Consider the following 20,151-nt stretch of genomic DNA (forward strand, 5'->3'; position numbering starts at 1 on the left):
GTGTTACACGTATAAGGTTAGCCGTGCTCAGTTTTAAAGCCATCATTTTATCCGTTGGGTATGTCTCCTCTCCAAACTATGGACGCTTAGAACCGTTGCATCTCCACAATTCTCTAAATAACATCTGTGTTGCAAAACATGCTTCCCCCCCCCCCAAACAATATAAAGCCTGCTACACCAGTGGCTGACCCTCCTTTCCCCCGTAGGAAACAGCTGGCATTCCTTAGGGGGGGGTGGATCCCTAGCCGCCCCCTCGGGGACTGTTGCGTCACTCCCCCATAAGGAAACATATGGCGTTCGTTTTTTGTGTGGGCGGGGCATGCATGTGTGGGCGGAGCAGCTGTCACTTTGATGATGATAGGGGGCCCCTAGCTACTACTTACAAGTTTATATTTAAGCCTTTCACAGCAAACTTGCATGATTCAAAAGTTAACCCTGTAGGACTGTTGTTACCCAAAGGATTCTTCTTTCATCTCAGAAGTGATGGCATAATTCATTAAGCATGATAAGACTAAAATGTGTATCTTCCCCACCAAGTCCAACGTTGAAAATTCACAACACACTGTTGCTGAATGTATCATTAGGGTTTTTTGAAAGATTTATTCAACCGAGAGATAAATGACTATTAAATCTGTACAAAAGTTCAAATACAAAATGTAACACTTCATAGCAATGAATGAGCTTACAGAAAATGTACTGTTCAGAGGAAAATACCACTCTCAGTACAAACTAACAGAACAGAATGATACTAAATGATTATACAAACACTATTTTCAGTGAAAGCATTACTGGAAACAGATATTTATTTCATCAAAGGATTTACTTCAAGCTAGTCTTGCCAAAAGGTGAAGAAAAGACATGGAAGTTTTCTTGGTCAGAAGTCAAGTAGACCTGCAATAAAATAATATTTTAAATAGCCACTTAAGTTTTCACAGCATTCCTAAATGCCCATATAAGAGACTTATTTGAAAAACATAAAAATAATATTTTACCACATCCTTAATTTTCCACATTCTTTTACAGCTGAGTCATAGTTATAACGACATTAAGCCTCCTATTGTGAGGCAGGTGACAATTCACATACAAAACCTTCTTCCCCCAAACTCCCATACCAATGGAAAGTTTAAAAAGAATAATCAACTACCATCATGGTTGCTGAGCATGCAGCTCAAGTCTGGCATAAGTAACTGATGTCAAAAAGACATACTAATATTCAGAAATCCATTTAAAGGAAGAAACAAGTCCAAAAAGATGCCTGTCTAAATGCATTGCAATTACGTTACAATTATTTTGTGAATATACAGATATGCTCTGCCTTGTCTCAGTTCATTACCAGCTCAAACAATTTGCCCTTCTGGGATCAATTGTTTGCTAATAAATAATTGTTTTCAGCCACAAAATGATATTAAGTACTATTCTTATTAGTTTTGCTTCTACATCCTGTAATAAGATTCAAAATTAACTGATTCCCAGGAGTCTAACCTTAACCTTGCTGTGTTTAACAACCCAGGAAATGATGAACCATCTGTTTCAGAAAATAATGGACAGCCAAGAGGAAATATTGTTTAATTGTAGATTAACCTCCTTAGAAAGCAGAGTGAAGCATCCCTATAATTAGCAAACATAACGCAAGCATAGAAACAGATGAAGACAGTCATGCGGCCAAGTCTTCAGTCCACTGAGGGCTGCTTCTCACGTTACCATTCAATGAGAATCAACCACAGGACTATGGCCATTAATAAAAATATAACATGGGAGGTAAATTCAAGTATTAAAAAAAATAAATATATTTTTGACTACACCCTCCCCCTCCCCCAGTTATATCTGACAGGTTAGGTTAGAATAGTCAGACCTATCTATAAAAACAAAACAAAACAAAAAAGTGAAAAATATATTTAGCCTTAAACAAGGCTAGCATTATAGCTAAGGATTGGCAATACTATTACTGCTCAAAACAGATTTTCTCTGACACTTAATTTTCAAGCATGCAGGTACAGATAACAAGTCATATTTTGGAGAGGCTTTTTAGATATCTAAGATGCCAAGGCAGAAGAACACAGCCAAGACTTCTTATGTCTGATACGAAAGCATTAAAATGCTCTTAAAATAACCCAGGATAATCAACTGGGATGGGGGCAACTAAATCCTAAAATTACATCGCAGGAAGAACAGAGACAGGTATGTATTGATCTATGAGCTGACCTGGGGTCTCCAACCTTTTTGAGCTTTCTGGCATATTTGGAATTTTGACACAGCATGATGGGCATGGCATCAAAGTGGTTGTTGCAGGAGACAGTAAAAAGGTAAAGGTAGTACCCTGTGCAAGCACCAGTCGTTTCTGACTCTGGGGTAACATCGCATCACGACACTTTCATGGCAGACTTTTTTACAGGGTTCTTTGCCATTGTCTTTCCCAGTCATCTACACCTTACCCCCAGCAAGCTGGGTCCTCATTTTACTGACCTCAGAAGGATGGAAGGCTGAATCAACTTTGAGCTGGCTATCTGAACCCAGTTTCCACCAGGATCAAACTCAGGTCATGAACAGAGAGCTTGAACTGCAGTACTGCAGCTTACCACTCTGCATCATGGGGCTCCTTGCAGGAGGCAAAGCCAGTCACAAAATGACTACCACAGCTTAATGTCAGTAACACAGTTCAGATCCTTGTGCCATGGTGCAGATGCTGCCGAAGCAACATTTTTTAAAAACTTGGCACAACCAATCAAATCTCCAGTAGTCAATTAAAAGCCTTGCTGGGAAAAAGCCCTACTTCCTAAACACACTTGGTGGCGGGTGCCAGAAAGGGTATCAGCAGGCACTAAGGTGCTCAAAGGATGAAGATGGAGACCCCAGAGCTTACCACAGGATCAGCTGGAAAGTTGAGAGAGGAAGACAGAGAAGGGGGGAAATTATTATTATTCAAGTGACAAGTGGTATTTCAGTAGCAGGTTGGCTGAGGACCAAGAGAGGAGATCTGAGAGTATCCTATTCCATCTCCTCCTTCAGTGACTAGCAAAACTTTACCTGTGCCAAAAATCATGCAAAGAAGGCCGGAGACAGGATGGGGTGGGAATATAAATAAATGTCTCCAATGCACACAAAAGCTCATACCCAGAATTAAACTTTGTTAGTCTTAAAGGTGCTACTGGACTCAAACTCTGCTCCACTGCCTCAGTAATGTTAAAGGTTTACAGAGGGTTTTAACATGAGCACTGGGCACAACCATAAGAACACAGCTACCAGTAACTAGACAGGCAGTTCATGCTAGAATACAGGATGAATGTTTAAGAAGCTGTCAAGGAAGATCTATGCAGAAGATGTAGCACTTGCCATTTAACTTGGTGTTTATAAAATAATACACATCATCGTACTCAGCAGATGGCTCTACAAGAGAGGTAAAGTCCATCTCTTTATTTATAACCAACCTCTAAATGCTGACTGAGACTAAAGTGCTAAATGACTTGGGGACAGGATATCTTTCAGAGAACCCATGCCTTCGAATCCCATTTTAAAAATTGTTAAAGCATGCAACATGCTGCATCTATCATTCCATTTAGTAGGCACAGCAGGTTGGCCGAATTTTAATGTGTTTAACATGTGAAACTCCCTTTTCAAAGAAACTTTCTTCAGTGTACTGCTCTTCCATGTGTTAACCACTCATTGGCTTGTATTTGTATTTTGGTTTTATTTGGTACTTTAATGTAATCTGGTGGGAAATCAAAGGTTTTAGAAATGCAGATAATATATTTTGAATGAAAAATAGACATATCTCCCCTAAACCCAGGTCCAGAATATTAAGTAGAGTGTCAAGCAAACCACTAATCTGACTAGAGATGCAAAATTTCCAGAACTGTTGAAGTCACAAGATAAAAGGGGGGGGGGGGCCTTTTCCCAGAAAAAAAATTGGGAACGAATTGAAATAGATGGAATACCTTCTTTCCTATCAAACCTAAACATCTTTTACTGATTGAACACCATAAAATTAATCACTTATAACGTACTCAGCCCATAAAATTGTACTATTTAGCATATTTATGGAATTTAAGTATCTCCCATTTTTACAAGAAAAAAATGTAAGTATACCCAGTACTTGGAAAAAATAGTTGCAAACTGCTGCATAATAGTTGCAAACTGATGGACACTTCACTCCCATAGAAAATGTATCTTTAATTTTTGCCACCTGCAAGGCAGGATAAAAGCTGAGGCAGAAAACAAAAATAAAGAAAATATATTATCTTGACAGAAACTCTCACATAAGAGTCTCAGTAAGAACTAGAATAGGAATTGTGAGAACATTAGTGGTCATTCTGAACTGGCAACTTCCTAAAGCTCTCCTAACCCACACAGCTCTCCTAACCCACAAGAGATTCCCATTTTCTTCAGAGAATCACACTCTATACGCACAAAAGGATAGAGTGGACAAAGAAATCTGCTTAAACAGGAAGTCTGAATTTAAAGCGGAATGTGTGTATTCGTCTCCCTCTCATACAATGAGAAAACTTCATATGCTTAACTATGTTTACAAGAAAATATGTATGTTGCAGGATAAATGTTACTTCATCATTTTTGTTTCTTTGTCTGCTCTTTCTTCCCATATATGCTAATTGCACTGACCTGACCAGGCAGCAGTGAGGTACTGGGAATAACATATTCATGGAATTTCCAAATTTTACAGCTTTACACAAGTCACAAAACTGAATACTGTGATATAGAGACAAAAATACTCATATGTTTAACTTTAGGCTAGATTCATTTGCGCTGAGCGTCAGAAATGAGCTTTTTTCCCTCTGCAACCAAAAATGCCATGATGTTGCACATTTCCCATTTCAGCAATTTACACAATTGCCATAACCAGCTAAACCTTGGTGCACTACAGATGAGAATCTAGATCTGCGTGCAAGAAGATTGCCAACAGTTTGAAATCTTAAAGATCTAACATAATTAGACTTGCCCATATGAATTATCCTGAATTCAACTTAATTTTAAAGCAATGAACTTCTAATAATACCATGGTTCCATACAATAGTGCCTATTCAGGAAGAATAGAGTTTGACATTTTTCTCCAACAAAACAAGCAGACAATTTTATCCATCAGGCGTCTATCAACCTACGGATATTGAAAGCTTGGAAAGAACAAGATAAAATCAACTTCAGCCCTACTGTCAAGCTGCGCTATCTCCCAGCAATCAATAATGCTATTCATGAATTTAGGAAAATTAATAAATCCTGAAATAAATGTTAGAAAAAGCTCAAATACAGGTGAAGCATACTCACTTGGGTTTTGTTTCAGCATCTGTCACTTGGCGAATGAAGATACCATCTTCAGGATGTTCAATGTCATCCATTTCATACATATATGACGATGCTATTGCAAGAGTAGTTCCATCATTACTGAAGGCAAGTGATGCTATGCTGGTAGGATAACGGTGAAACTGGCATAGCCTTTTTTTATTGAATGGATCCCAAATATTTACAAAGCCATCAGAACCACCTACAAATAGAGTTGCAAAAAGCTACAATATTAGGAACTATTTCTGTACATGTTAATGCAATTAAGTTTCTATAAAAAGTGCGAAGGATGAAAAAAATAACACAGAAAGAACAGGACAGAAATATATATTCTCTGAATTAATGCAGAAAATTATCGATTCAGTAATTTCCAGCCTCACAAGAATTTAATCCAGCTGCATCTTTAAAAAAAAAAAGAGAGAGAAAACTTCTTTTTGCCTAAAATTTAAGCTTGCAGCTCAGGAGCTTAAAAAAGCTCAAGAAAATGTTAAAAGAATCATTAATTGAAGTATTTCACATGAATTAAATGTGATCACCTAATAGAACTACTAAAGTTGGGCAATTATGTATCTGTGTTACCTGTAGCAAATGTATTGTGGACATTGTGAAACGAGATGGCATTTACTGGATAAATCTGCTCAATGTTATTCTCCTTCAGTCTGTGACACTTGAAAGCATATTTCTTCTTCTGTACCTCCAAGCTTGGATCCAAATACTCAACTGCAACACGACCTTCTATAGAACTTAACACATAACCCTACAGAATTCAAACAGTCTTAATTTATTACCATCATTGGTTACATCTTTTCTATTATGCAATTGCTTTTGACTTCTAAAACCAATCTTTGGAGCTCTCTGGCCCTGAAGGTTTCACTGGCTCCCTCATTATTAATCAAAGACAAGCTGTATTTCAGTAACAGTGTTCTGACATGCGTAACAGTTAATGCCTTCTGGTTTTACCTTTAAATTTTGTACTGTTCTGCAGTTTGTCTTTGATAGACCCTATATTTTTAACATGGTAAATTTGTTAGGTTTTTAATAGATCCGCCCTGAGCCTGCATGGGAAAGAGTGGAATATAAATTGACCAAATAAATAAATAAACAAAATAATTTATTGTTTTATAGTTAGTCATATTGGAAAACCTATACATCTGCAATGGCAGGATAAAAATATTTTAACAAAAATAAAAGAAATGCATTACAGTCCTACATCAAACTCTTCATTACTGAGACACACAGGTGTACTGAGTCCTGAAGCTTCTCAGCGGGAATGTGCCAAAAGACAACTGCAGATTCTACGAGAATTCTGAAGAGAAAGAAAGTTGTTTTCTAGTTCTGACATAGTATCTGATCTGTGAAAAGAGAGAACATGCTCATACCTTTCAAAAGTGACAAAGGACCCCAGAAGAATCCTCAATGGACACTACCTTCTGTATATAAAAATAGTTTGAGCTCACAGTTCGAGCTCATAGACTCACTTAATACCCTCACTTCAGAAAATAAGGCTTCTGCCATATATCATGCTGCTTTAGAATAAAAAAGTTAGGTTTAAGCTTTTCTTCAAATGGCTCTCCCTTCCAAAAGTAGTAGAAAATTATGGGCATATATAACGTTAGACCTCAGGGGAGGAACAATGAGAGACAATGGGAGAACAAAGACTCCCTTGTTCCCATGTTAATCTTTTTTGTAGTTTTGATAGCTTTAGAAACGAACCATTCCCATTCTCAGAAATTACACCTAAGCAAATAGATTTTATCTGCTAGCAATGGTACACAATGGTACAAGTTTTTATCCTAGCTTGTCTAGTGCTCTTACATAATTCAGAACTCTTTGCATTAGCTTTAAATTTAAATAAATATTAACATTTTTGCAGTTTCCACTTTGGTATCTCCAAATCTTACCTTCAGACAAGCAGAGAAATGTCATTTATTTAAGAGAAAGCTATAAGATTAGCAAAACTAAACATTTTAACCTTAAAAGTTAACATAACCTTAAGGTTACAGCGGGTTTACAGTGAAGACAGTTTTGAAGCACAGCTGACTTACCTGTTTGTTAGGAAATGCTCTGATACAACGGGTCTGATATTTAAGACTTGATTCTCTTCTCTGCTGAACATAGCCCATGTTCCGCAAGTCCCATACCAGAACTCTCCGACCAGCTGTTCCCACAATCAGTCTATCACCAGATACAGACAACGTATACACCTTGGGGAAAAAAATCAGAGAGTGACATTACACTTCCCAACTTCAATTTTGAGATTTTTATGTTGGCAGACTAAAGGTAATATTATATTTGTTCCATTGACAAGTGCAATGATAGCTGAAATCAAAAAGTTAAAACCTGCCAGATTCAAAAGGCCCAATCCTAAAATGCAAGCGATAGCCCACAGGTCATATAACTGCCAGAATTTCCACATACTAAAATCTTACATTTAGGCTGATGGCCTGTGACAGAGCCCCAACCTTGTTGTCTAACCAATGTTTTTAATATTCTGGTAACACTTCTCCGACCTTGAAGACAAGTAATTCTTCTTTCATCCTTTCAAGTAGTATCCAAATCTATTGGACCAATTTTATGCTCTAAACTCTTAACTGTGAAGCCACTAGTACTTATGGTTCACTCAAACTACAGCTTGATACAAACCAACATCTAACCAGAATTGAGGCTTGAAGCTAGCATGCAAAAAAAAAATGTAAATTAAAACCACACCATTATTTGGTTTGGAAGAGAGGAATTCACCTGTGATAAAAGGAAGAAATGAATACTTTTCCCAACTCCTAACCAAGATTATGTGACGGCATTATGCCTTCACCAAAGACAATTCTGAAGAAAAAAAATAACATATATATCCTAAAGAAAATAATAACTTCCATGATACTTAACTCTAAATACCAAGGGAAAACCTACAATTTGAAAAGCTATGGTATAATGGATATCTTGGATTATTTGGACATTTCACTGTACAGAACTAAAGTGCAACCCTATGTACACATATTTGAAAAGAACCATAGCATAAAGCAGGACTGAATAAACGTGTATTATTGCACAGTGAGAAAAATTCAGACTTATGAGCTAGCAATATAGCTACATTTGCTTAAACTAAAATAAAACCTTAATTAAGAATCTACACCAAAAAGATTCTATACTACTGTATTGTATTGTATTAATGATGTAACAATCATTAATAGGTCTTTCAAAGTATTCAAAATTCTTAAAATGTTATCTTCTGATTATTTAGTACGCTTGAAATGCAATCTAGTAAATTACAATCTACCAAGATCAATGGAACTCAAGCACATTCTGTTAAATGCCACAACAAAATGAATTAACAGAATATGCTTGACAGTATAAAAGAATTATACTAGTCCAAGCATAAATGACAAATTACACGAAGTGTACCTGACTTATCACATATTATATCATATAAAATATAATAATATACAATTCATATATGGAAAAATGTACCGGGAAAACATTGTATCAGGAACGTTAACCACTTTAAATCTTCTTTACAGACTGACACCACACCTGTATTCTTTCTATATCCAACAGCCATAAATCAAATTAAAGCAATGCCATGAAAAAGGCTTGATAAATACATTTATCAGAAACAGTATTTTAAAAACAGACATAAGGAACACTGGTGTGCCAACAAGATACTTGATTCAGTGTGATTGTCTATAATTTATCACAGCTTTCTGTAAATCACATTAAAACAATGGTATTTTATTCTGATCAATACTGCCAGAAGAAGATTCAGGTTGTGCAGTGGGCGTGGCTGGCTACATACTGGGCTATTTAGACATGATGTGATACAGAATAATAACCAATCACTATGACTGGAAAATGTTCAGTGATAAAAGTTTATAATAAGTCAGAGGGCCCTGACCTGGATAGCTCAGGAAACCCCAATCTTGTCAGATCTCAGAAGATAAGCAGGTGTACTCTGGCAAATACTTGGATGGGAAACCCCCATGAAATGTCAGTAGTTAAGACAGGGGCAGGCTTTATTCTCTGAATATCCATGACTTCCAGGTGCAGACACACACACACACACACAAAAAGTTAAAGGTAATCCCCTGTAAAAACACCTGTCATTTCCGACTCTGGGGTGATTTGCATCATGACATTTTCATGGCAGACTTTTTACAGGGTGGTTTGCCATTGCTTTCCTCAGCCATCTACACTTTCCCCCCAGCAAGCTGGGTACTCATTCTACCAACCTCAGAAGGATGGAAGGCTGAGTCAACCTTGAGCCAGCTACCTGAACCCAGCTTCTGCTGGGATCGAACGCAGGTTGTGAGCAGAGAGCTCAGACTGCAGTACTGCAGTTTTACCACTCTGCACCACAAGTCTGAAGAATACCCCCCCCCCAAAAAAAAACCTCCAGGAAAAAATATAAGCCAGAGGAAGCTATTATAATACTTGTAACCTTCTGGCCATTATGAAAAGAAAGAACTTGCTTGTTAAAACTTAATGAAAATAGCCAGCGTGGTATAGTGGCTAACAATGTCAGCCTAGTATCTGGAAAACCCAGATTCAAATCTCCACTCATGCCATGGAACCTCACTGAGTGACCTTATGCCAGACACCCAGTCTTAGCTCAACCTAGCCTCACAGGTTTGTTGTAAGGATAAAACGGAGGTATGGCAAACAATGCATGCCACTTTGGGTCCCCACTGGAGAGGAAGTCAAGGTATAAATGAATTAATAAATAAATACTAATAAAATTATTGTCTATTGAACAGAGACTTTAAACCCCATAATCCTTTGTAAAAGCATGCATCTAATCAAACCAATGGATTGCAGTGATGTTTTGAATACATACAATTCAAAGTCAGGTTTGTCACTGGACACAGCTTTCTCCCAATATCCTTTTTTACAAACCACATGCTAACTTACAAGCTCTGAACAGCAAGCAAAGTACACAGCATTTAAGAAGCATTTTTTCAGTATTTCAAGCACTTTACACACAGTGTCATATAATCCTTATAACAGCCCTGAGAGGTAGGCAAACACTATTCCCCCATTGCAGACGGAGGCCGAGCATGACCTAAGATAACCATGGGAGTTCACGGCAGAGGCAAGTTTTCACAGATCATAACCACAACACTACACCATCACCCCAACTGCTGAAAATAATGCTATAGCAGCCAAGCTTCCTATTTATTTCTGCCCATAATAGGATATACTAACAATAATCTTCATCCACAACTCCACTATGTGTGCCTGCTACCTTCATTCACAATCAGTGATTTGACACTACAATGAATTGTGAGCAATGCTACAGCTGGCCTGTTGTGATGCAGCCTTGGCTAAGGCTATGTGGTTAGATTTTGCCTATGCAGCAAATGGGTATGAAGATAAATTAAATTTTTTCTAGGGACACTAAATTTCAAATAATTTCAAAGATCACTAGTTTACTTTGTGCTTCCTTGGTATTCTAGTTCCCCCTCACTGGCAGTCTTTAAGCACTGGCTAGACAAACACTTATCAGGGATGAGCTAGGCTGATCCTTCATTGAGCAGGAAGTTGGACTAGATGGCCTGTATGGCCCTTTCCAACTCTGAGATTCTATGGTTCTATAATATTCATTTAATAATCATGTAAAATTTTGCTTCATTTCCTAGACTTGTATCTTTACCCTCACAAATAAAATTAAACCCACATAGTTGGGCTAGGCTAGTCTTGAAGTCTTCATGTAGCAATGAAGCCTACTGGATAACCTTCTGTCTCTCTCTCACACCCCTCCCAAGGTACAGAGAATGAAGTGAAAAGCCATGAACATTTCTTGGTCTCCTTGGAGAAACGATGGGATACAAATGTAAGTGAGGAAATTAATGGATACAGAGGATAATTTCAACAGGTTTAGATTAAAGTAACTGCATAACCTTGCCCTGTTATTTAGTAAAATACATTTGTCCACCATCAAACAGTGCAATCTTACTGCTTAAGTACAAACCTTTTCAGGTTGAGAAAATGTTCCTGCATTACAGGGTGTTCTGGGATCCCATAACTTAACGGTCTGATCCCAACTTCCTGTTACCATCACATTGACTTCTGGACAATACTCCACACATCTGATAGGAGCATCATGGGTGCCAACAAGATTTTCTGTAGGAAAAAGTGATACAAATCTGAATACATAACTACAGTAGAGCTATTGATAACCAAAATTAACAAAAAGAACTGAGCAATATTCATACAGCAGTAGCAGGGTTTAATCTGCCATTCACTAATGTATGTGCATGCTGGGACATCTTTCAAAGGACGCTTGATCCTCTAATCTTCGCAATAGATATACGGTTCTGAAGTGTTAAATGTAGACTAATAGATATCAACTCAGTATTTCAAAGAAGATTAAGGGGGTGTTGGTACCCATGCAGAGATTTTCAAGCAAACAAAAGAGATTTGTGCACCTAACTCTGCTGGGTTTCTCTGAAAATCCAAGCCATGAATGGCATGTTAGAAAGATCTAATAATCTGTGAGTGTGGCATGACCACATTAGTTCATGCCTTTGCCACTTGTGAGTAAATTAGGCACTTCCAACAAAACATTGTCAATAAAACCTTTATTCCACATCATCAGCCATTTTATCTCTGTGCCCTATATTATTAAACGGTTTTAGAAGCTTTTAAAGTGATGTTGAATACTCATCCTATAATACCTTACTTTGTTACCTGAGCCCTCTAACTCAGGAAAGAAACAAATTAGTACATGTTTTTAATCCTATAGAAGTTATCTTAAATAGCTTTCTGAACCATAGCAATAGCCCAATTCTCCACTATCTTTCAAGACTTCAAGAAACCACTGTCTGGGAACTTCTTATCCCTTTACAATGTCACAGCATCTAATTTTATCCTGGCAGGAACACCTAAGCAGCTTTTCTGACAATCAACTAGTCTTCTTCCAAATATCCAGAAATCTGGCCATACTTTTCATGTACTAAATAAAAAATTAAGACTATCAAAAAAGCATTTATCAGTTTTATAAAAGATTTTATAAAAGATTTGTATGGGGTAGACACCAGATGCATACACTTCATTTTTTATTTAAATAGCTCAATTTTAAAAGGTTCAGCAATTTAAGAGCAAAACGGGTGTTCCCTGAGCCTGCATAAGCAGATGGTTTGTATACAGCAATCCATATGAGGGCTAAAGATAGGATAATGCCCATCTTACAAAATCTCAGGCCACTGCCATTTGAAAGGCTGTGAGATGCTACAAGAGGTTCTCTGTTAGAAATGAAAAGAGGAACAACAAATAAAAACTCAAGGGTGGGTAAAGGACTGCAGGTAACAATCATAAAACAATTCTCAGTTTTCCTCATAATCGAGAAGAATTCTAGTAATTCTAGAAAAACTAGGACCACCTTTTAATAAACACTGCTAATTTTTATATAGTCTGGGAGAAAACACAGAATGGAACACTGACTCCTTTTTTTAGCAGACTAAAAATCTGTCTAGACTGATAAAGCATTAAATACAAAATAAAAATCAAAAGCAGCTCTGCATGGCAATAAATGGAGTTATACAAAGTACTTACATAAAACCATATAGCACAAGAAATATGATCTTCTGCATTACCAGAAAAACAAAAACATTTTTCTTTTGCTTTGTGACACCACAACTACCATCTATATTAATACCTTCAAAATCTAACCCTACAATATTTTTATATTTCAAAAGACTATTTTTTGGCTGAATGAATGTTTGGCTTTTGAAGTATCCTTCTTTCAGCAGGCTCTACTACACCATTAGACTAGCTTACCTTGATCAGTGTTCAAGTCATGCATTTTTAATTGCCGATCTAATCCTCCACTCCATGCATGTGTTGGATCCTTCCAGAGAGTGAGTGAGTGAGTGTGTGTGTGTGTGTGTGTGTGTGTGAGTGAGAGAGAGAGAGAGAGAGAGAGAGAGAGAGAGAGAGAGAGAGAGAGAGAGAGAGAGAGTTCATTTAGGTTTTACAGTTGTAGCAAACATATATAATAAAAGACACTTTTTAAAAAATCCTAGCATATAACGTCCACAAAGCAACACAAGAGATAAGTGCCAAACTCAATGTAGTAATAATCAATTTAAAAACAATAAACAAAATATTCAACCAATGAATATTAGAAGGGAAGATTATCTAGCATTTTTTTTGTTCTCCTTATAACATTACAACATACCCATCAAAACAAAATAAAAACAGAGACCAAAACACAAATACATCAGTATGCATCTGAAAAGTGATTTTGTGCATACCAAGGGAAGTAAGGTGGCCTCTTCTTTCCACTGGCAGTTCTTTGGCCCCTTGGCTTTAACAGATGGCTGGAGTGGGGTGGGGGATTGGGCTGCTGCAAGGACCTGAGAAGACTTTATACATGCACAGAGCCAGTGGCTCAGCCTGTGTGGTAGTTACTGCAGTGGATTAGGACCAGTGTTCCCTCTAAAATGAGTGTGAGCTAGCTCAGTTTTTTTAACCTCCGGCTCACATTTGTCTTAGCTCAGGAAAAATGGCCCCAGAGCAAACTAATTTATGCTTCAAAGTCAAAGTCAAAAAACCTTTAATGGCAAAATAATAATGAAACAAAAGCATACTCCACCAAATAATCCTGATCTCTGTACTTTTGCTGAAAGGAGAACAGCAACTGAGAACTCGGACGTTTCCATAAGACCAGTCAGCATTGTCTCTACAGCATGAGGAGGTGGAGCTTATTAATTTCAGCAATTAGGAGATAGAGTTAGCTGGAGTCTGTAAACTAATTTATGCTGTAATTCACAACTTCAATGCTAGTAGCTCAAGATGTAGAATTTTTGCTCACAAGACTCCACAGTTTACAGGAAGCATTGATTTAGGACCTGGATTCAAATCCAAACTCAGTCATAACGCTGTTTGGGAGAGGGGCAAAAATGGAGAGAGGAGAACCACGTATATCACTCTGAACTCCTTGGTGGAAAAGCTGGATAAAAATGCACAGACAAGAACACCAGACAGTGTTTTCAATTCCAATTTAAAGTTTTAATTGACCAATATGTTAATTGTCACTTAAAGCTGGGTGCCTACACATAATCTTAACAATGCAAGAGTACTTTGAGCAGCCATAGTAATCAATTGAAACACTTACATAAAAAGCACAGTCGAGTACTGCTCCTGTGTGTTGGTACTTGAGTCTCATGGTGTTGGCTGGAACATCGTACAGTCGAACCGTAGTATCCCATGATGAAACCAGCAGAAACTGAGATGTGTTGGGACTGAATTTCACTGATGAGATTCCATCTTCTGGTGGCTGGTTCAATTTAAATTCATTTGACCCAGTCATCTGAATAAGAATTACACAAAAGTTAATCACTGACTTTGAAAATATTTCCTAAAATGATATTTGGCTATAACATTTAGAAAGGAATGTTTTAGGTAAGGAACTATGTCACTGGCCTCCAACCATGTATGCACAGAAGGTGCACAGAGTTTATCCACTTTGATCTTCTTTCCAATAGCTTATCCCAAATCGCAGAAAAATCATTCATGGGGTTGTAAGACCCATGCACACAAACAGCAATGTACATCAAAGTCCTACAATGAGGAGGGGGAAGGGTGTGAACATTCTCCCTCTTTTCTTACAAGAGTAACAGGAATTATTTCAAAGCCCTTCCTCCAGCACACCAAATGCATAGCTATTCCTTCACACAAGTCCTGAAACTCTAAGACATAAGCTGTGTCAGTTATTGGGCATAACATTAAGGTATTAGGCAGCAATGTCTGAACAAAATGAATAAGGTGATCTCACTATCCACAAACACAAGAATTATGGATCTTTCCTGTTTTAGCCTTCCCCCAAACACTCCTTTCTCACTTCAAGAAAATATAATCCTGGCACTGCAGGATCCACAAAGACTATCAATTAAACATACAGGAAGGCTGCTATGGGGAGGGAGACGGAGACAAAATCACCCCTTCTGCATCTTTCATCAGAACACAGCAAAAAGATTCATGGCCACCAGCACTTTCCACAAAGGGATTCTAGAATACACACCACTGATTGTGCTAAATTTTGATTTGGGGTAGCAATGAAAATCATACTAGAATAGCACTATGAATTTGCCTGTAGTATCTAACTAGCAACTGGATATGTGAACATCAATCTGTGATGAAACATTCATGCATTCAACTAATTACGTGCTATTTGATGTCACCAAGAAATGAGTATGCATGTGTGAACAAGTGTTCAGCTTAATGATGCCAGGAAGAAGCAGCTTAATGTCTCCTCTTATTTGACTGTAAAGCTGAATAAGTCACAACAATTTTACCTCCATTATTAACAATTCATTAATAAAACCTTAGCTGAGCTCCTCTGCATCCTAATTTAAGAGTAACCCATACCAAACACAAGTGGACTTTACCACTAACTAAGCATATATAAAAATGGGTTGCAAACTGATTACTGTTAAAAAAAAACACTTTGGAAAACTAAACCTCCCCATATATTACGATATGTATCAAGAATACACAAAATCACTTATTTTCTGTAAGAGAACAGCCTCTCTTCTTTAAATATTATTGGAAATACTAAAGCAATAGTAAGTCAAATCCTTCTCAACACAACATTTCCAATATAAATCCTCACAACAGTGTCTTCACAACAGTAAAGATCCTGGATTATACTACTATCATCACAGCATTTGTATGCTGTCAATTTTACTGGCTTTGACTTCAAAGTTATATGCTTGTTATTTCCTGACATAGAAGTATGCTATTTTGAGAAATCAAGAATGTATGAAAAAATAACAAAAAAGTCAAAGCTTTCATTACAATACATGATTCTGTTTTTAAAATGAATCAGTACCTACTGTGTCAAAGTACTACTGAAACCAAACATAAACATACGGCCTGGGAACTTATTTGGTGAAATTGCAGGATAACCTTGCAGTGTAAATATCAGTGTGTACCAGAAAAGCTAGTTTACATCAACATATGTAGTATAAATGAAAATTATTTTTGTACATACATATGTTTAATAGATCTTTTTAAACATAGGCATTATCTTTTCAGCTACATTATCTGGAAGATTACTGTGGGGCCTGTGTCATAAACCAGTTAATTCTGGAACAGTTGAAAGAGTAACACCGAAAAGCATCACTCCCAGACTCTGTTTTAGACTGCTCACAGCTTTGGATCTCAGGACACACAACCAAAGCACCACATAATATTCTGTGTTTTGTCCACTAGTACCCTTTCCATTATTTCCAACTGAGCACACGAAGACTGAGGATACATTTAATTATATAGTATTTATAAACCACCTTTTCAAAACAAAAAAGAGAGTCACGGCAGATACAAGCCTTCCTTCCATACAGAGAAGCTTTAAGAAAAACACTTATCCCATATTATAATTTCATACACCCAACTGCCGTCTCTTATTTTAAACACTTTATTAGAAACGATGCCGAGAGAAGCAGCCCTGTCGAGCAATGGAAACTGGCGAGTAGCGATGGTAAACTTTCGTCACCACTCGCTCTCCTCCACTGGAAATCCCTGCCTTTTATTTATTTTCTAACTGTATTTAGATCGTGGTTTGCCTACTAGGACGGACAGTAGAGCCTTCCTCGCACATGGTTGGCGTTAAGCAGCCATTAAACAGTAGTTATATATTCCCTGAAGGTCGGGGGGAGCCTTAATATTAGAACCCATGTCTTGGAACTGACGCCCACCTTGAGAGGGTGGAGGCGCAGGTTGCAGGACGCACCAATCTCGCGGGTGGGCAGACATGCGGGAAGGGATGGGCGTGGCCTGGAAAAGACTCGCACAAGCAGTGAGAGGAGCGAACAAACGATAGAGAAAGGAAGCAGCTCTTCCGTTCATACCGCGTCACCTCCACCCCGTGCTCAGGGTGAACATGCCCCCGCCTACGGTCCTCCAGGCCGCGGTACAGCCCGTTCGCTCCCGCCCAAGCGAAAACGGGAACCCTACATCGCCATTACCTTGTCTCCTATCGCTGACAACGCTCCACACGCCAACCGCCTTCCTCCGTCCGCGCGCGCGCGCCACCTAACAGTTCCCAACAGCCCCTGCTCGACGCCTAGCCGCTGCAGCCAAGGATTGGGTGATTTGAACAACAAAACTACAACACCCAGAATGCCTCCGCTTGCTGCAACTGGACTACAACGCCCAGCGTGCAGCGGGAAACAGTTCCTTTTTTTAGCGGCCTTGGTCCTCCTTTGATGTTTCTGTATTTCTTAGCGATCTTGACTGCTTCTCGTCATTCTTCAGTTCCAGTGACTACAAAAGGCATTTGGTGTTGTCAAAAGTCACGCCGACTTTCATAGGCCTTGTTTTTCAGATAGCGTGTTCCGGGGCCGGGGTAGAGTATGCGAAAGACCGATTCCTACAGGCTCACGCGTGTCTTTGGGTCAACAATAGGGGTTCTGGCGTGTAGGATTAGGCTTCCCCATCCATTTAGCACACAGGAGACACTGGCAATTTTAGCAAAAAGCTTCTTTATTGCTTCACACACGCTGGGAACTACAACCTATTCACACGGCGCTAGAACTAAATGAGGACTTGGTGGGGGAAATAGCTGTTCTGAGGACTCAGTTAAAGGCATAAACATATATACATCAGATCCCTCTTTGAGATAATACTGCTTTCTTATCAATTAACTGTCTTCCCATAATGCAAAACAATTCCAAGCCTCAGGTTCCTCTAAATCTCAAGGTGTTGCTAGTTTCATTGCAAAGACTATAGGCTTTGAAGTAATTCACACGTTAACAGATCCAGATGGAAGATACATCTTCCTTGAAGGCAAAATAGAAGATCAGCTTTATACTTTAGGCTCTATTCATGCACCGAATTCAGACCAAATTCATTTCTTAAAACGCACCTTACAACTTCTCAGTGACTTTGCTGCTGGTGCAATAATTTTAGGAGGTGATCTAAATTTCATTCTTCCTAAATATTTAGATAGATCTCATAAAAGTAATTGATGTCCATCAACAGTTAACCCCTTTACAGATTTACGTTCTCTTCTCTAAAAACATTCACTCATTGACATTTGGCAGCTTCAGCATCCAAAAGAATGAGATTATACACCTGTATATTCACCTAGATTCCGCTCATACTCCAGGTTGGGTTACATATTAGTTTCTTCATCCCTAATTGATCTTGTCTCAAACACACATATCACAAATAGTCTTCATTCAGAGCATGCTCCAGTTCTATGCTCATTAAAAAATTTCAGATAAAACACACAGAATATAGATGGTCCATGAATAAGTCTTTGTTAATGCAAGAATCTATTAGGTTACAAATTGCTTCTGAAATTAAACATTTTTGGACTTAACCCTGAGGATACTTCTCATACAACTAATTGGGAAGCATTAAAAACCACTGTCAGAGGACAATCAATCGCCGTATCTTCAACACTTAAAAGGGGAAAAAATGACAAAATTCAGTTGTTACAACAAAACATTGGAAACCTAGAAACCCAACATAAAAAAACAGGGAGTAAAAGAGTTTTCCAAATCCTTCTTACGGAACGTAAAACTCTGGAAGCAATTGAAATGTCCTCTATACAGAAAGAACTCTTATATATCAAACAGAAATATTGGCGTAAATCCCCCAAATTTTTAAAATTATTGTAATGGAAAGGAAAGGAAAAACAACTGGCTAATCATGTTCACTCAGTCAAGGATATGGCAGGGAGACTACAGGCAAAATCAGACAACAACAAATTGCTTTGCAGAATTTTATAAAAAATTGTATACCTCATCTTGTCCTAACGAAACCTCTTACCAACTTTTTACAAAATAACAACTTAAGCTCTAACCTAAAAATTGAGCATAGAGAGATGTTAGAGGCAGAAAAAGCCTCTAGAGGTTTTTTCTCTAGAGAGATGTTAGAGGCAGATAACAGAAAAAGAAATTCTAGATACTATAGTTCACTCAATAACAAAACGGCAAGAATGACAGTTTCCCAAATGAGTTCTTCAAAGCCTTTAAACAAGAATTAGCTAGCCCATTAATGCTCCTCTGTAATAATATTTTGGAAACTAGTCTCATGCCACCATCTTGGTTAGAATCTACCATAGTAGTCGTCCCCAAGCCAAATAAAGACCCTGCTGAAATGGCTTCTTATAGACCGATAGCGTTACTCAGTACTAATGGAGAAATTATTAGCAAATAGATTGATGAAGATTTTGCCTTGCTATATCAAAATAGATCAAACTGGATTCTTGCCCTCCTGGATAATATCAGGAAAACTCTTAACCTGATACATAGATACAAACTAAGGAATACTGAAGCAATTTTCATGTTACTGGATATACAGAAAGCATTTGATAGTTTGGAAATTGCATACTTGAAAAAACTCTTATACCTCATGGGCTTTGGACAACACTTCATGCATGCAATTAATGCTATTTATCATAATCCTCTTGCACAGATTAGGGTTAACAACCATTACTCTCAAGAATTTGTTATGCAACGCGGCACTAGACAAGGATGTCCGCTATCACCCTTACTCTTTGATTTAGCAATTGAACCACTAGCAGAATATATTAGATCGAACCCTAGCATATCAGGCATCACAGTTGAAGACTTGACTCAAAATCAGTTTATACGCTGATGACTTAATGTTTTATTGTACAAACCCTAATACCTTACTTCCAGAAATTCAAAACTTAACGTCACAATTTGGTACTATTTCAGGACTAGTTATAAGCCCTCAAAAATCAGAAATTTTTCCAATAAATTTGTCTAAGGAATCGGCATCTTTTATTCGTGACACCTCTTTTAAGTGGACTCAATCTTCCAGCAGATACTTAGGAATTAATATACCTCTTGATCCAAGTAAACTGTTGCAACAAAACTTTGTTAAGCTACACCA

The 20,151-nt window shown here is 37.8% G+C and overlaps 1 protein-coding gene across 2 annotated transcripts; it reads right to left on the reverse strand.

Moving 5' to 3' along the window:
• Nucleotides 1-580: 580 nt before the first annotated feature.
• BUB3 (BUB3 mitotic checkpoint protein) lies at nucleotides 581-17,794 on the reverse strand. Of its 2 annotated transcripts, XM_060241457.1 has the most exons (8): nucleotides 17,250-17,794; nucleotides 14,399-14,593; nucleotides 13,060-13,129; nucleotides 11,252-11,403; nucleotides 7,335-7,493; nucleotides 5,869-6,046; nucleotides 5,275-5,491; nucleotides 581-891 (listed from the first exon to the last, which is right to left on the reverse strand). In XM_060241457.1, exons 2-8 carry the CDS (start codon nucleotides 14,591-14,593, stop codon nucleotides 882-884), a joined length of 981 nt encoding a protein of 326 aa, XP_060097440.1. In that variant the 5' UTR covers nucleotides 17,250-17,794; the 3' UTR covers nucleotides 581-881. The 2 variants fall into 2 exon arrangements, with proteins under 2 accessions (XP_060097440.1, XP_060097441.1); XM_060241458.1 differs by lacking the exon at nucleotides 581-891 and having other exon boundaries at nucleotides 5,271-5,491; nucleotides 17,250-17,368.
• Nucleotides 17,795-20,151: the final 2,357 nt, after the last annotated feature.

The sequence above is a fragment of the Heteronotia binoei genome, chromosome 6 (genome assembly GCF_032191835.1).
Source record: "Heteronotia binoei isolate CCM8104 ecotype False Entrance Well chromosome 6, APGP_CSIRO_Hbin_v1, whole genome shotgun sequence".
In the NCBI taxonomy this organism is placed as follows: domain Eukaryota; kingdom Metazoa; phylum Chordata; class Lepidosauria; order Squamata; family Gekkonidae; genus Heteronotia; species Heteronotia binoei.

What these genes read in the sequence shown, in the direction of transcription:
- BUB3 (XM_060241457.1), bottom strand. Translation starts at nt 14,593, where the DNA reads ATGACTGGGTCAAATGAATTTAAATTGAACCAGCCACCAGAAGATGGA. An exon ending in TGACTTGAACACTGATCAAG is followed by an intron (nt 11,404 to 13,059) that starts GTAAGCTAGTCT and finishes TTTTTCCTACAG; the next exon opens with AAAATCTTGTTGGCACCCAT. An exon ending in CCACAATACATTTGCTACAG is followed by an intron (nt 5,492 to 5,868) that starts GTAACACAGATA and finishes CTCTATTTGTAG; the next exon opens with GTGGTTCTGATGGCTTTGTA.